General features: G+C 42.6%; 1 protein-coding gene across 5 annotated transcripts in view; it reads left to right on the forward strand.

The window, feature by feature from the left end:
* The window catches only part of CSMD3 (CUB and Sushi multiple domains 3), a 584,176-nt gene that overhangs the window by 536,843 nt on the left and 31,110 nt on the right, over positions 1-16,223 (forward strand). For 4 of the 5 annotated variants that reach the window (XM_081918582.1, XM_081918583.1, XM_081918584.1 and 1 more), the window contains 4 exons: positions 3,156-3,335; positions 4,420-4,593; positions 12,082-12,255; positions 12,593-12,666. In XM_081918582.1, the coding sequence (XP_081774708.1) occupies positions 3,156-3,335; positions 4,420-4,593; positions 12,082-12,255; positions 12,593-12,666 (602 nt within the window). Of the gene's footprint in view, positions 1-3,155; positions 3,336-4,419; positions 4,594-12,081; positions 12,256-12,592; positions 12,667-16,223 lie in introns of those variants that run through there. The other variant, XR_014170321.1, reaches the window with a different exon arrangement.

Below are 16,223 nucleotides of genomic sequence, written 5' to 3' on the forward strand. Positions count from 1 at the left end.
GAAATTCGATGTTTGGAAGACTACTTGCTTTTTCTGTATTTTTGACATATTGTTCTCAAGCTCTAGGTGCAATGAAAATATTTGAAATCTATTCTCAGATGTCTCTAGCAGAATCCTGAAGTTGAACTTCAGCCAATAGAAGCCTCTAGGGACAACACTGCAAAGAAAACTATATGCAGCAAGAGTTGGAAAATGAAATGAGCTAGAAATAGGATATGCCCTGACTAGTCCTTTACTGCAGCTAGAAAAAAAATAATTAACAGTTACTAGTCACTCTCCAGCCACCAAATTCATGCCTTAAAATTTAACTGGATTATAATTCTTATTTATTGTAGCTTTTTGAAGAGCAAGCAAAAACCTAGCTTGGATTTGAAACATTGAACAATGAATTACAAGGTGTGTTGTTACCAGGGGTATAGGAAGGAGGGCAGTGGGGGCAGTTCACCCCAGGTGTCATCCCAGAGGGGGGTGACAAAATCCCTCCTGGGCGGATCATCGCTGCGTGGATCACCCCTTGTGTGGATCGCCATGGCGCCCCGCCCCTCCATGTCCCAGAGCAGCTAACTACGCCCCTGGTTATTATGTGTCCTGCGCAACAGAGCTTCTATAGTGTTGTATGCTCCCCACTTCTGAGCCGTAATAATTTTCAGGAGTAGTGCTCACAGGGTTTTCTTCCATTTACATATGATAACACTGAAGATGGTGGGTAGTATCCAACCAATACATTTCAGTGCAAGACTTTACAATTGAACAAGAGACCCCCTCCTGCATTGCTCTCCCCAGATCTGTTCTGGAGGGTTGGTGGAACTCCTCAGACAGATTTACAGACCTTCCAATTGCTTACTGAATATTTTTATTATTATGATTCCAGCAGCATTTCAATTGAATCTCATTTTATAAGTTTTAACTTTTTTTTTTAATCTCTCTCTTTTGGTATAGTATTTCTTGTGAGCCACACAGAGATGATTGCAGTTGAGTGGTATTTAAATTGTTGAAATAAATAAATAAATAAATAAATGGGGGGAGGGGACACACAAGCAGAAAGGATAGAGTTCTGTTGCAAAGCAGAGATCCTTTCATTGATGGGATCCATTATTTGGATACCACCTGGTATCTTTATAATATTTCTTTCATAGTGAGGGTGGACAGCTGACTGAACCTGTCCTAAAGATATTTGATAGTAAATTGCTTACTCAAATACTCTATGGCGTTGAAATCTGGAGTTCTGATTTGAACTCCATTAAAATTTTGGAAACTCTGCAAAAAAATTCAGAAGCTGTACTCTCTACCATCAGCAGCTCTTCTTTGTACAGAATCCAGGTGGCCAACAATTAAGGCAAGCACAGACTGTGCTCAGTTAAAGTATATATTTTTAAATTGCTACTATTCCTATTGAGCGTTTTCTTGCTCTGTGGTCTATGGAATTGGGTGATAAACAACTCTGAAAGCAGCTTGTCAATATGTTTTAGACTATTACTATTTTCCAGAACTGAGCTCTGCTTTGACCTTGAATAAGGGATTAGCTCTTCTGGATAGAATCCAAAAGGGACCTGCAACTAATGAGAAACACCCAATTTCCCCTTTGGTATCCACTCTTGAAAACAGAGCATTTTAGAGCTAGTTTTCTGACCAAACTCTCCCCAGCTTCCTTAGGAAATGCTTTCATTGAGCTGCCTTTGCAAGTGATTCCCACTGCAGTCTTGGATGGCTGATACAACAAGGTCATGTACGCAGGCAGACTTTGCATTTGTGGTCAATCTCAGGTGGAAGACATCACTCATTATCTGTTAGCCTGCCCCTTATAATAGAGTCCCAAGAGATTGCTTTCTGAAGCCTTTCGTCACACCAGCAAGCAGGTACTCCTCTACAGAAATGGTTTCGTTTCTTTTCAGGGGCAATAATAACTTCACAACACATAGAGTGGCTCTTCATATACTGGCTTGAGGTGGGGGGGAATCAGGAATAAGGAGTTAGATAAAATCACTATAAATTGTTTTTGTGATTGAGAGGTTCAACTAAGCTAGATTTGAGTTTGTTGGTGTCTCTAGCAACCTCATGGATGTTGGCTCATATTATGGATGTAGGATCTGTATTGTTTTATTGATAATGTTGCTGCAGGTTTGTCATGGCCTTGGCTAGAACAATAAATTTATACTGAATTGTTGTTGAATGTTTGCTTCCTACTCCCAAGTAAATGAGACCTACAACAAAATATTGCAGTGTTGCGTGCTATACAGTGGTCCCTACTGCATAGTCAGTTCAGCAGCACAGCTCTTGCTAGCTGAGGCAGCCTAAGCCTAGCAGAGGAAAAATAAGCCTTTAATATAGAGCTTATTTGCACTATTCTATTTGCCAACATAAATTCCACCAGGTTGGCAGGTCGTGTGAGCTGAATGGGGTTAGAATCCGGCACAAGTCTCCCTGCCCAGTCCCTCCACCACTACTCCCCTAGAAAGCTGATTTTTTGGGGATACTTACATCACCGTAGGGACGCAGGTGGCGCTGTGGGTTAAAGCCTCAGCACCTAGGACTTGCCGATCGAAAGGTCGGCGGTTCGAATCCCTGTGGTGGGGTGCGCTCCCGCAGCTCGGTCCTAGCGCCTGCCAACCTAGCAGTTCGAAAGCACCTCCGGGTGCAAGTAGATAAATAGGGACCGCTTACCAGCGGGAAGGTAAACGGCGTTTCCGTGTGCGGCTCTGGCTCGCCAGAGCAGCGATGTCACGCTGGCCACGTGACCCGGAAGTGTCTCCGGACAGCGCTGGCCCCTGGACTCTTAAGTGAGATGGGCGCACAACCCCAGAGTCTGTCAAGACTGGCCCGTAAGGGCAGGGGTACCTTTACCTTTACCTTTTTACATCACCGTAAGCTCCACTGCTCAACTGGCTGTGTCCTATCTCTGGCAGGATGAGGAGATTTTACTGGCATATCACCATCTGAGCTGGAATGTGGGTCTTGTGTCAGTATAGCCCAGATGCATCAGGTACCAGCCAGCTGAACCAAGGATCCATCAGATCCTAACTCCCAGCAGATTTTGGGTTTCGATCGTTCCCTTAATAATTGATTGATTTTACCATTCCACCGTCCTCCAAAAAGAAATATTTCCATCTGCATTCCTTGCCCCTATATTATCTGTTCTTTAACTCATTTTCTCACAGTAATCAGTTGTGGGGATCCAGGTATACCAGCCAATGGACTGAGATATGGTGATGATAACGTTGTTGGACAAAACGTTACCTATATGTGCCAGCCTGGGTACACCATGGAATCCAACAGCTCCCAGATTCGTACTTGCACCACTAATGGCACATGGAGTGGAATGCTCCCAGCATGTAAAGGTATCATTTTTTCTTTGCAGAATGTTTCTTGTGCAATTTTCTCTAATGGTTCATTTTGGTACAGCATACTTGTTCAGTAAACCGGCTGTGTACTGCGATTTGCACAATCTCCTCCTTTCTGCAGTCCCAGGCATCAACCAAAAGTACAAAACAAAATATCCATTGCTGGTGAGTAGGCATGAGATGGATTTTGAGACAGTTGGAATCAGGACTGGAGTTATAGTTTCCAATAGGGTTGAAGTGTTTCTGAAGAAGCCACTGGACGTACCACTTTCTAGCAGGTTCTGGACCCATTTCTATGTCCTAGCAGGTTCTGGACCCATTTCTATGTCCCATTTCTATACAACAAGGACATGCAATCAGAATTTTAGTTCCTTATTGGTAAAGCACTTGATTACATCAGCTACTCAAAATGCCTCTCCAAAAGATTAAGGGACCCTCCTGAGCAAAGTTTGATGACACATTGAAGGTGGGCAGAATCACCCAAATGAAGGTGAAATTCCACCCAATTTGCATCAGTTCTCCTTCTCCCTCCACACCAGTATTGTTCAGGAGGACATCCTTACCCTTCAAAGAGGCTTATTGATGATCTAGGCTGCTGCATGGGGCCCTGGAACACTTTCCTTCTGTGAACTCCGTTAACTTACCTTAGGATCTAAGCCTCTGCTGACATGGTAGCTAAAAACAATTAATAATTTTGAAAGGTCATTTCCTTTTAAAGAAAGAAAGCAAAGAAGAGATTTATGAAATGCAGCACTGAGTTATGCAGTGAATTCAAATGTGTGGAGTTTTGTATGTGTGTGTGACAGATCCTTAATTTCGTTTCTTTAACACCTTTCCAAATTACCTTTTGTTGTCAAGATTCATCACTCAGCATCACATATATTAAGCTATGAGAAGGAGTAAGCAAGGTGTTTCATGAAATAACTCGCAAGGAAATGTGGTTATTCCAGTAGTGATACTACCCAAAAAAATTATACTGTGTTCCAAAAATGTTAAATTGGCACATATGGTTCTCCTACTAACTAAAGACACTGGGGACATTTGCAGGTGCTGTTCCTAATGACTCTAAATGTTTTTACAGCTGTTACCTGTCCAACTCCACCCCAGATTTCTAATGGAAGGCAAGAAGGGACAAATTTTGACTGGGGATTTAGTATTAGCTATGTCTGCTCTCCTGGCTATGAACTATCTTTTCCGGCTGTTTTGACCTGTGTTGGGAATGGAACATGGAGTGGAGAAGTACCTCAGTGCTTACGTAAGTAGCTCTTTAATTATTACATTTTATTGTGAGAGTTATGCCAATTTAAAAAATCTCTCTCTCTCTTTTTTAACCAACACATTTTGATAATGTGCCAGAAGGTAAATAAATGCATAGATAAGGGATGGGGACCTTCCGGCCCTCCAGATGTTGAACTGCAACCTCCTTGACCTCTGACCTTTGACTGTGCTGACTGAAACTGATAGGAATTGGAGTTCAGAAACATCTGGAGGAACAGAGGTCCCTCATCCCAGATCCACAATGTGTTCTTCCGCCAAATGAATCTGTCCTTCTCCTGAGCCCAGCAGGTATAGCTCTTTTGTTCATGCCCTTGCCTTCTGAGAAATGGTTGATACTAAAGCCTCTATCCCTCGTGGAAGCATTACATATGTGGACTTCACTGCCCTGAGAGCTTCAATAAGCTCCTTTCTCATTCATGTTTCACTGGTGGCTTAAAGCTTACCTCTTCCAACAAACTGTCTCCACCCACTGGCGGAGGAAGAGGAGTGCGGGGGGAGCGCACCACCCATGGCAGCATGATGCTAGTAGGGTGCCATCACTGCTGCCCCCTACCCGCACTGCATGCAGCATGCCCTGCCTCAGGACATGCACCAGCCCCCCCCCGCCTGCTCTCTGCCCCTTGTTGCCAGAGCATGAAGCTCTGCCATTGTCCCCACCCCTCTACCCCCATTTCTGTTTTTGAGCTCATTCAAAGCCCAGTATCCTCCAAGATGAGTGAATTTGAATAGATGACTCATGTGCTGAGCTAGAGCTATGCTGACTCAACCACTGGAATGTGAACCAACAGAATTTACAGTGGCATAAATTCCAGAAGGGATATTTGGGGGACAGACCAGGACAAAGTCCACCTAAATGTCCACCTGTTTCAACCCTCTTTCAGCTGAGTCATGTGATCTGGCAACACAGTGGGACTTGTACTAGCCCCAAGTGTGGGGTATGTCAGATAAAGGTAAAAGGTAAAGCATCCTTGGATGGTTAAGTCCAGTTGAATTTGACTATGGGGTGCAGCACTCATCTCTGCTTTCAGGCCAAGGGAGCTGGCATTTGGGCATGGACACCTTTCCAGGTCATGTGGCCAGCATGACTAAACCGCTCTGGTGCACGGAATCCCGAGATGAGTGCCAGAGCTCATGGAAATGCCATTTACCTTCCCGCTGGAGCGGTACCTGTTTATCTACTTGCACTGGTATGCTTTCAAACTGCTAGGCTGACAGGGGCTGGGGCAGAGCAATGGGAGCTCACCCTGTCAGGCGGATTTGAACCCTCAACCTTATGATCTGCAAGCTCAAGAGGCTTGGTGGTTTGGAACACAGCACCACCTGCGTCCCAATCAATGTCAAACTCCATTTTAAATACTTGTTTTTCCTCTACCAGACTCAGGCCAGCTCAGAGTTTGAGATGGGCAACTCTGCTGGCTTCCTAAACTTAGGACTGCTTTTTAAGTTGTTTGTTTGGGATCTCTGGTTTCCTTTCTTTTTTCTTTTTTTCCATTTCACTGCTTTTACCTCGGTCATGTCTTTATTTATACAGTGGTACCTTGGGTTACAGATGCTTCAGGTTACAGACGTTTCAGGTTACAAGCTATGCTAACCCAGAAATAGTACCTCAGGTTAAGAACTTTGCTTCAGGATGAGAACAGAAATCATGTGGCAGCGGTGCGGCAGCAGCGCGAGGCCTCATTAGCTAAAGTGGTACCTCAGGTTAAGAACAGTTTCAGGTTAAGAACAGACCTCCAGAACGAATTAAGTTCTTAACCAGTGGTACTTTGGTTACACACTCCGCTAACCCACAAATAGTGCTTCAGGTTAAGAACTTTGCTTCAGGATAAGAACAGAAATCGTGCTCCGGCAGTGCGGCGGCAGCAGGAGGCCCCATTAGCTAAAGTGGTGCTTCAGGTTAAGAACAGTTTCAGGTTAAGTACCGACCTCCGGGACGAATTAAGTACTTAACCCGAGGTACCACTGTATATATTTTTATTGGACTCCACTAGGTGACTAAGTGGTACCGTTTATGTTGTATCATTTCTGGGACAGTGCTCTATGTTGGGTAATTGAATAAAGTCTAAGTGGTGTCTCCATCAGTGACTCTAAGCTTGCCGGAGTGACCTATGGAATCATACGTGTTCCACCGCTGGGACCTTTGCCAAGGGCTATAACCTGAAGCTGGCCCTGGCTGGTGGAAGACAGCTGACTCAGAATGATGTTTTTTCTGCGTTAGCTTGAGACAAAAACATCTTTACCTCTTAGGGTCCTTGTTTCTGTAAACAAGTGAGTATTCCAGTTTCCAAGGAGAACATAGACACAGAAGAGGAATCAATGACAGTGTTTTGTCTCATATTTTGCACTGGTAAAGCAATCTTGTCAAATATGACAAAAGTGCCACCAGAAGCAAGTTTGAACCAGCACTCTACTCAGGCAACACTCTGGCTGACATCAATAAGGACTGGGCTTGCCAGGAGTACAGAAGAGACTTCAGGCTTTGTCTCTGACAATTGGACTTTTTGTTCCAATATTATATTAAATTACCTGTTTTATACAGAAATTTTTATTATCCTAAAATTGCTGACATTGATGGATTTTGCACTGCTGCAGATTTCATTACAATAACAAATGTATGCTGGCTCTTTACACTAGATTTTTCTTCTTTTTTAAAAAAATAACAACACACCACTAACCTTTTTTTTTAAAAAAAAAAAAAACCCCACACAAAATAACTGCAGTGGATTTGATTACCTGAGAAATGTAGCTCTCTATGTATTGTGCCAGCGAAAGAACATTGCAAATGCTCTCTATGTATTGTGCCAGGGAAAGTACTAATAGGACCATATGGGCAACCTGATGTGACTCAGCCAAGACTTTGAGGCTATTTGGTACATATTTGGAGTGCTGCACTGATGGATCCTATACATCTTCCCTGAAAAGCAGAGTCCCACTGAATTCATTACACCCAATGATTCGTGCAAGTTATGTTGGAATCCCAAGCTATTTAACCCAGAAGTAGTCTCCTGGTAAAAGTGAGATCATGAACCCCACAGTGCTGTCAAGACTGGGCTTGTGTTGGCAAGGCCTTGATGAAGGAGGAGAAAGATGTGGAGGGGAGGCTGATTGGTGGGAACCAGAGCTGGAGAAATCAGAGTGGGGACTCTTCCTGCCTCAGCTTCAGCCAGTTCAGAAGGTGGAGGTGAGATGCTGGCTCCAAACCCCACCCTCCGCAACCTCCTAACAGAGCAGAGAGTCTCAGGGGAGCCTGGGGTGGGCTAGGGGTAGCCAAGGTGTGGAAAGGAAACTCTAGAGCAGTGGTTCTCAAACTGTGGGTCCCCAGATGTTGTTGGACTACAACTCCCATCATTCCTAGCCAGCATGACCAGTGGTCAGGGATGATGGGAGTTGTAGTCCAACAACATCTGGGGATCCACAAGTTGAGAACCACTGCTCTAGAGGCAGCAGCAAGAGATCAGTAGCCTGAACAAGAGGGTGAAGGAGCCTAGAACCAGGTGCTGCTTCCACAGACTCAAACACCTCCGAGGTGTTACAACCCCAACATTCTTAAAAAGCAAGCAAGTAAGAGTGTCATGCCTCATCTTCCAAAGTTTGACAGGCAGAGCATAAAAACTATTGAGCAGTGGCAGATCTTGGGGTCTTGAGCGGTGCCCTATGTGATGCCAAGATTCAGCAACAGACACCCACACCCCGCATCTTTCTCTCAATTATAAATAATATTTGTGGCACCCCCAAGGCTCTGTGCCTGGTGTGACCAAACCAGTCATGTTCCACTAAATCTGCCTTTGTGTTGAGACATCTTTATCGCTCCTGTCCAGTTCTGAATGTCTTGCCTGAATACTGATCTCCTGAATTATGATTCCCAAACTCTGTGTCTGCTGCCAAGACAATACAGGCAGTGACCATTTTGTTTGTGTCCAATTGATGTCCAACCGCCAACCTGCAGGACCTTTGGGACCTGGAGGAGAAGAGAACAGGGGTGGAATGGGGCAGGCTTATGCCAGGAATGGAACCCCCACACAAAAGGGTCCCCCCCCCTAGGGTTATTGGCTTGAATAAATATCTGTTTCTTATTTACACATAAGAGCCTCTGTCTCTGTGTGTTGGGCAGGAAGAGGGGCAAATGGGACTGCTCTGCTTCTTAGACTGCAATCTTAGGCTAGAATCCCTAATCAATTTTTGCACATATTCCCACAATAACCAGTATGCAAGTTGCCTTCTTAGAATATTCAGGGGAAACCTCTACATGAGGCCAATGCATTTATGTGAAAGTGGTCCTAATATTGCATGGAAGCCTTCTCACAGGAGCTCTGTGAATTGACTCCTAACCTCTGCTTTCACTAGTTACTGATTCACAAGGGGTCTGGTCCTCTTATCACATTACTCTTAAACTTACTTAGGAATCTTTGGGGAAGGATATCTTGCATTACACGAAGTCTCTAAGGATGCAGTTCATTATATTGTTGTATCAAGTGGTTAGCTTGTAACTTTACTCTTCAATAAAGATTTTGCAGGCATCTATTCAGAACTTACTTCTATATGCAGTGCTTTTTTCGGGGGGTACGCAGGGGTACGCGTACCCCTAAACATTTTATGAATCTAAGTTTGGCCTCATTGAGGGACAGGATTTCAATATGAGTAAGAAAATGAGAGTAGCCCTAAACATTCTTTTTTAAGAAAAAAAATCACTGGCTATATGTCTTGCTTTTTATTTGCCTAATGATATAGCAATATCAGAGATGCTTGCTTTGAGCAGGCACAATTGCTCAAGAATCAATCAAAGTGGGAAACAGTAGCTTGTCTAACTTGTGACTACTTGTCACACAATTCAGCACTTCCTAATTACCCAGCTCACTGTCTTATTATAGGATTAAAGGATTATGTTCTGTATTGAGTCAGACCATTGGTCTGTCTAGTTCAGAACTGAACTACCCTGATGGGTAGCAAGGCTTCAGAGTTTCAGATGGGTGACTTCTCTGTCCTACCTCAAGATGGAGGGGATTGAATTTGGGAGCTTTTGCATGTAAAGCACGTGGTCTACCAAGCAGCTATAATTATTGTTCTAGTTCCCAGTTTTATTCCAATGGAACAATTTATATATATCTATAAATCTACTGTTACATATCCTCAGCCTTTCAGCTATGGTAAAGCTGTACATTCAAGCACACAAATAAAAGTCCTCAACTTTTCTTCCAAGTCTGTCTGCATAATATTATGGGTGAGAAGTCAAAAGTGAAGGTGCATTTGTGTTCTCAATAGCCAAGCTGGGTGTCCAGCATTATGGAGAGAGGTGATGTCTTAACCTTTCAAATCCACAGATACTAGCGGCAACCTATGGTGATTCATGTGAATGTGATGGTATATTTTTCAGCCCTCCCCGTCATGCAGATTGCTGCTGTGACTTAATGGCTGCATCCATGGGCATGCCATGTTAGACATTATGTCATTCATGTGGCTGCATCCCTGGGGCTACTCTGCATGGAATAATCTGAAACAAACCAGTGTATTTTCAGTAGTCTCCTATTTTCGCATCCTTGGCTTCCTTTGAGTTGAAGAATTATTTCCTGTCGCTCAACTATATCCCTGCATCAGAGAGGATATCTACCATGGTTTGGTTGCATTCCGTACTGCCTCCCCAGATAATTGCGGCATAAGATAGAAGTGTTATTAATTATCACTTTCACACATGGTCAGGTTGCTTTGGTAATTAGTGAAGTGCAAACTTCTGTTGGGGAAAAGAGAAAAAAAAACCAGAACTTGGTCTGCTACAAATGGTAATGTTTCTTTTGCATACCTCCGTATTCTAGGGAAAAATAAGAGTGATGTGAATTGCTATGGTGTCTAGTTTCCATGGTTACCTATTCAGACAGGGAGTTACTAAGCATCCAACAATAGCATATAGCTGGGGAAAGGCTGAAGGAGAGAGAGGAAAGATGAATGATGTTCCTCCACAAATTCTTCCTACAAAAAATAACCCAACTCCCAGAATGCTATGAATTAGATTATTTATTTGTGTGAGGAATGTTTCAAAATTTGTTTTTGAAGGTTTGGGTTCTTATTAATACAAAGGAGCAGTAATAAATAAAAAGCACAGCAACTTTGAACCCTCTGCATAATAACTACACATACTTAGTAGCTCTTGACATCCAGATATGAAGCGCACATGAGTCTAACTCTTTGCTTTCCGTGTGTACATGCACATGAATAGAGGATTTACCCCAGCAAATTATTTGTCAAAATCACAAATACCTAAATACAGATAGTCATTTACCCTCGCTAGATTCAACGTGCTGCCATCTGCCTTATTGCAGGGCAGATTCGAGGGTAAACCATATGTGGAACGAGTCTGCCCCTGCGGCTTGATGGAGGTAGAAACTGTCTCTCGTGCCTTGTTACACTGCCGTTTCTGCAGGGATATAAGCTCTATATTTATTACCCCTGCTATGCAAAAATCTCCAAATGTATCCGAACTTCAATGTCTAAAATCCCTGATAGAGGACAAGGATCCTGAGATCACATTAAGGGGAACCAAATTCTGTGTGATTGCCATAAATCTTAGGGAACAAGCTGTGCTATCATAATGATTAAGGCCTTAAATGATAATTTTAGGTTATATGTTAGTGACTAAGTTTTAATTTATATATTTTTAAACTGTTGCTATATCTGCATTGTCCCTGTTATGCCTGATTGCAAATTCAAATGTATCCCTGTCATGTTTTATGACTTCCTTGATATTGTATGTGGGCTGGAACTGGTCTGTGATCAAAATAATAAAATTCATGCACATGAATAGTGGGCTAAAATATGTTATTGTTAGGTGGATTTGCTGTTTTTCTAGAAAAAGAGGTGCAGGAACTCACCATGAACGCCTCCCTTGTTCTTTTATAAGGGCAATGGTGCGCAACTGAGAGGTGCCAGAACTGAGATCCAGTGAGTTGTAGCTGAAAAAATCCCCAGGATTTGTAAATAGTTAACTGTGCTAACCAATGGTCCCTCATTAGCCTGAGGAAACAGTAACAAGCGGAGTGCTGCAAAGTTATGACCTGGGTTCAACATTTATGACTTGGATAAAGGCATTTAGGGGATGTTCATCAAGTATGCATATGACAGGAAGCTGGAACGGGTAGCTAATACTTCAGAAATTAGAATGAGGATTGAAGATGACCTTAACATTTTGCAGAACTGGGTCTTAACAGATGTTGGGGATTTTATAGCTGTCAGTGATTCTATAGCTGTCATTCCTTCATTACAGGGGATTGGGTTCAATAAACCTTATGGTCATTTTCAACTCTGCAGTTCTATGATCCTGCTCTCTAAAATTCCACATCACATAATGGAGCAGTGAAGGAGACAGAGTAGGAAACCTTGTGTTGCCATTCTACATCTCCAAACAAATTAATCCAATGGGTTTGGAAGCAATAACTATCAACATATTTTCCATGTATTTCTCTTTTTTTCTCCACAGCAAAGTTTTGTGGTGACCCAGGAGTACCTGGTCAAGGCAAACGGGAAGGCAAGAGTTTCATTTATCAGTCAGAAGTCTCTTTCAGCTGTAATCTCCCATTTGTGCTGGTTGGTTCTAGTACTCGGATATGTCAAGCAGATGGTACATGGAGTGGATCATCTCCTCGTTGCATAGGTACAGTGGGATCTGCCCAAATTTGTTGCATGCTCTTCTCCTTTCTTTGCACTTTTAACTCATGGACCTATTTTCACCGGGCACAATCCACAACATCTACTTGTGTAGCAAAGGGTGTTGATTCCTGCAGACTGGCTCCCAAGGGTAGAGTACCGAATATTTGCTTGGATATGCCTCTGTATACTACCATTTCAGTTGCATTAATCAGGTTTGAGAATAGTATTTGAGCACCTCAGTTTAAATGCGGACAGTTTTGAAAATAGTTTGCATGAATTTGGTTGCAAACCATTATGAATTTAACAAGTCCTTTACTTTTACAATTTTCTCATTGACTTAGAACCCACCCGTACAGCCTGTGATAACCCTGGAGTACCCCGTCATGGATCACAAAACAATACATTTGGCTATCAGGTAGGAGTGCTCATTGAATTTACATTTCACTCAACAACTGTGGTCTGTTGAGAACCATTCCTGCTTTACCAAACGTTTGTCAGCAATGTCTGAGAAGTTGTTAGTTGTGCCTTGCTGATTCTCGTCCCTTTCTTAAAATGCTACAATATTTTATTTCTTTTTGTTTTGTCGCCACATAAGCATAATGAGTCTGGGAAAATGAGCAAGGATGGCTCTACTGTGGTCTTAAACTAATCAGTTATGTGAAAGTCTGGAAATCTTTGAGCCCAGAGCTTTATCATTTTAGTGAGTTTTATATATCATTCAATTTTTATTTTATTTTCTCTCTAAATTTTATTGACATTATTAACAACCCAAAAGTGCAGTAGTGGGAGTATGGATCCTCCAACCCTGTGGAAACTCACAATTTATATGAGGTTCCCCCCCATTGATTTATTATGTTGGTATGTTATTACTTCTGATGAGCTATGGGTTTCAATATATCATGCTCAAATCTATGTGACTGAATGGCAATTTCAGTTTATAGGAACTTTTACTGTCACCCATACTTTTTCAAATTTTAAGTTTAAACAAATATTTTCTTAACACGTTTGTGACCCATTTTTAGAGTAGAATACTTTGCCCCCGTTTAATAGAAATACAACGGTAGCCAGTCTCATGCTGTTTGGAAACATACTGTAGAAGTTTTCTTTTTAGATGTGTAAATGAAAAAAAAATCCCATTAAACATAAAAGACCTCCATATTTGTTCACAGAAATAAAATCTCATAAAGAGAGATTCTAATTGCTCTGGAGCTAAACTGATATAATGCAAACATGTCACCATGCTATCAGTAAGTATAGAAAAATCCAAGGCCCCGTGGTTCTGGCAGAATTTGCATTGATTTGTACTATATTGTAATGCATTAAATTCTGTATTAGAAAGTGCACATAAAGGCTTGGATAAAATGACAGTAATGCCTTGGGAGCTTCCAAAACACAGCGAGCATCTGTGTTTGCAAATATTCGGCACAAATTTTAAAGATAGTTCAGTGTTTAAGGCTGCAATCCCAAGCACAGTTACTAGGGACTATGCCCCACTGAACACACTCATGACTTACTTTTCAAATAAACATGCATGAAATTGTACTGTAAGCGCATCTGCCACTTAAAAAGCCTTCTGGCAGAATTTGTAGGACGCAACTTGAAAGAGTGAAGAAGACAGTAGTGCTGAGCCTGGAGGAAATGAAAGGGATGAATAGTAGGGATAGATATTCAGTAAATACAGTAGGAAAGATATAGTAGCCAAGGGAGAAGAGAAAGGAGCTTTGCAAGGCAGTAAAGGAGATTCAGAGCTTTGGGAATTGAGCAAGGATGACCCGTATATTTTCAAGCTTTTCTCCACAGCCACAAAGGATCAGGAGCTTCTATTTTTAAAGAAGCAGGTCTGGGTGAGATACTATGTTCTGCCTCCATGGTCAAAGACACACTGCTTCTGAATGCCAGTTGCTAGGGAGCCAGTGTGGTGTAGTGGTTAAGAGCGGCAGACTCGTAATCTGGTGAACCAGGTTCGCGTCTCCGCTCCTCCACATGAATCTGCTGGGTGACCTTGGGCCAGTCACACTTCTTTGAAGTCTCTCGGCCCCACTCACCTCACAGAGTGTTTGTTGTGGGGGAGGAAGGGAAAGGAGAATGTTAGCTGCTTTGAGACTCCTTAAAGGGAGTCTTCTTCTTCTATAGACCACAAAAGGGGAGAGTGCTCTTGTGCTCAGGTCTTACTCATAAACTTCCCATAGGCATCTGGTTTGCCACTGTGCAAACATATTGTTACACAAGTTGGGTGCTCTCTATGCCAAACAGTAGCAAGAGTCCATGGGGTTGCAGGCACTTCCCCAGGGTCAGTATTCCTTTGGAGAATCGAGAGATGGCAGAAAATGTTGTAGCTTTAAGAAATATGGTTTATTCAACTATTTATACCTACAGCCTGCATGGAGAGAATCCAGATCTTACGGCATGGTCATTTCAAGATGAGCTTGTCCCCCACAGCAGTGCTGCCAGCTTTCAGCCATCCTGCCCAAGATGGATCCCAGTCTGTCTTTCCCCTTCTTCTTCCCAACAACCCTTGCTCAAGATTCACTTTGCCTGTCACATCACACCCTTCCAACCTTGGCAACCAGTCTCTGTTCACACCTCAGGGCAAGGGGGGTAGTTCTCTTGCATTGCCAATAGCTCTCAATGGCCCTGTATGGTTTCTTAATGGCCCTAGCTTGGCCAGGTCATTTTGCAAAGGTTATCCCATGAATTATTCTGCAGCTGATATTCCTCACTTCACATCCCAAATCATCAAAATCCTACATGTATTAATTTCTAGGGTTTAGGGGTCCCCCCCCACAAATCTGCAACGATAGAACAAATCTATAACAATTGCCCAGACCCAGCAGGGCTCTTATTATGTTTTTATCCCTGCTCAGTTGTAATGAATAGCACCGGAAACCATTGACCCCTATGTTTTTGTTAAACTCATACACAAGTTTAACTTCTCCAAAGCCTTCCAGACTTCTGCAAAAAAATGACACTGACCTCATATCTGAAATAAACAAGCACCTCTCTGCTTTCAAAGATTAGTATTAGACGATTTCCAGAATAAGGTCCCTAGGGTAAAACCCTACAAAACATCCAATCATATGCTGTATATATATGTATTTCATTTCTAATACTCTATGGTTCTGATTTCTCCACAATTTCACAAGCACACTTGCTGGGCTTGGCTTCGTTTTCGAGAAGAGCTCACTGGGGGCATGGTATTTTTTTGTAATATTTGGTTTAACTTGCAAATATATATATAGACAAAGCTTTCACCAATCTGGTACCCTTCAGATGTTGCTAGAGCTGGCTGTTGGCCATGATTCTTGGGACTGATGGGAGTTTAAGGCCAACAACATCTAGAGGATACCAGTTTTTGAAAAGTTGAAACGGAGCATAAGTAGAGGAAGCAGTGATACACACTGTCCCTGATGCTTTCAGAGCTCACAGCTGCCTCTTTTCTCTCTTTCTGTCTCCCCCTACTGTACTCCTCCCCAGACTGTTGTTTTCCTCATTCAGGCATTTAGTTTAAATCCTCCTCCTCTCCTTAGCTCAGAGAGAGGGAGTGTCGCCTTCCAGTGGTCTCTTCCATTGAAAACCCTCAAGAAACCTTTCCATCTGTTTCTCTACCATTAGCTCATGAAAGAAATCTACCAGCCATTTTATGGCATTAGCAAACAACTTGGCTGACATAGGTATGGCAGCGATATCTGGCCAGCATTCGTAACAACGCCTAGTTTCTTTCCTTGCTCCTTTTTTTCTTTTCTTTTATAAAACACAGCCACAGGATCATAAGTACGTAAAGGCACCACTAGACGACACTTTTCCCCAAGCAATTTTGCACCCAAATGGGAAAAGATATGTGTGTTTGTATGTACTTTCCCACTCCAAAGGGATTTTATACAGAACAAAATCCAGTGCAAAGGGTGTACAAGCCCCAAGATGTCCTACACCAGCCTTCAGCTAGAAATTGCAGCCTACATTTTTTTAAAAGGA

Source organism: Podarcis melisellensis (genome assembly GCF_964234715.1).
Source record: "Podarcis melisellensis genome assembly, chromosome: 7".
In the NCBI taxonomy this organism is placed as follows: domain Eukaryota; kingdom Metazoa; phylum Chordata; class Lepidosauria; order Squamata; family Lacertidae; genus Podarcis; species Podarcis melisellensis.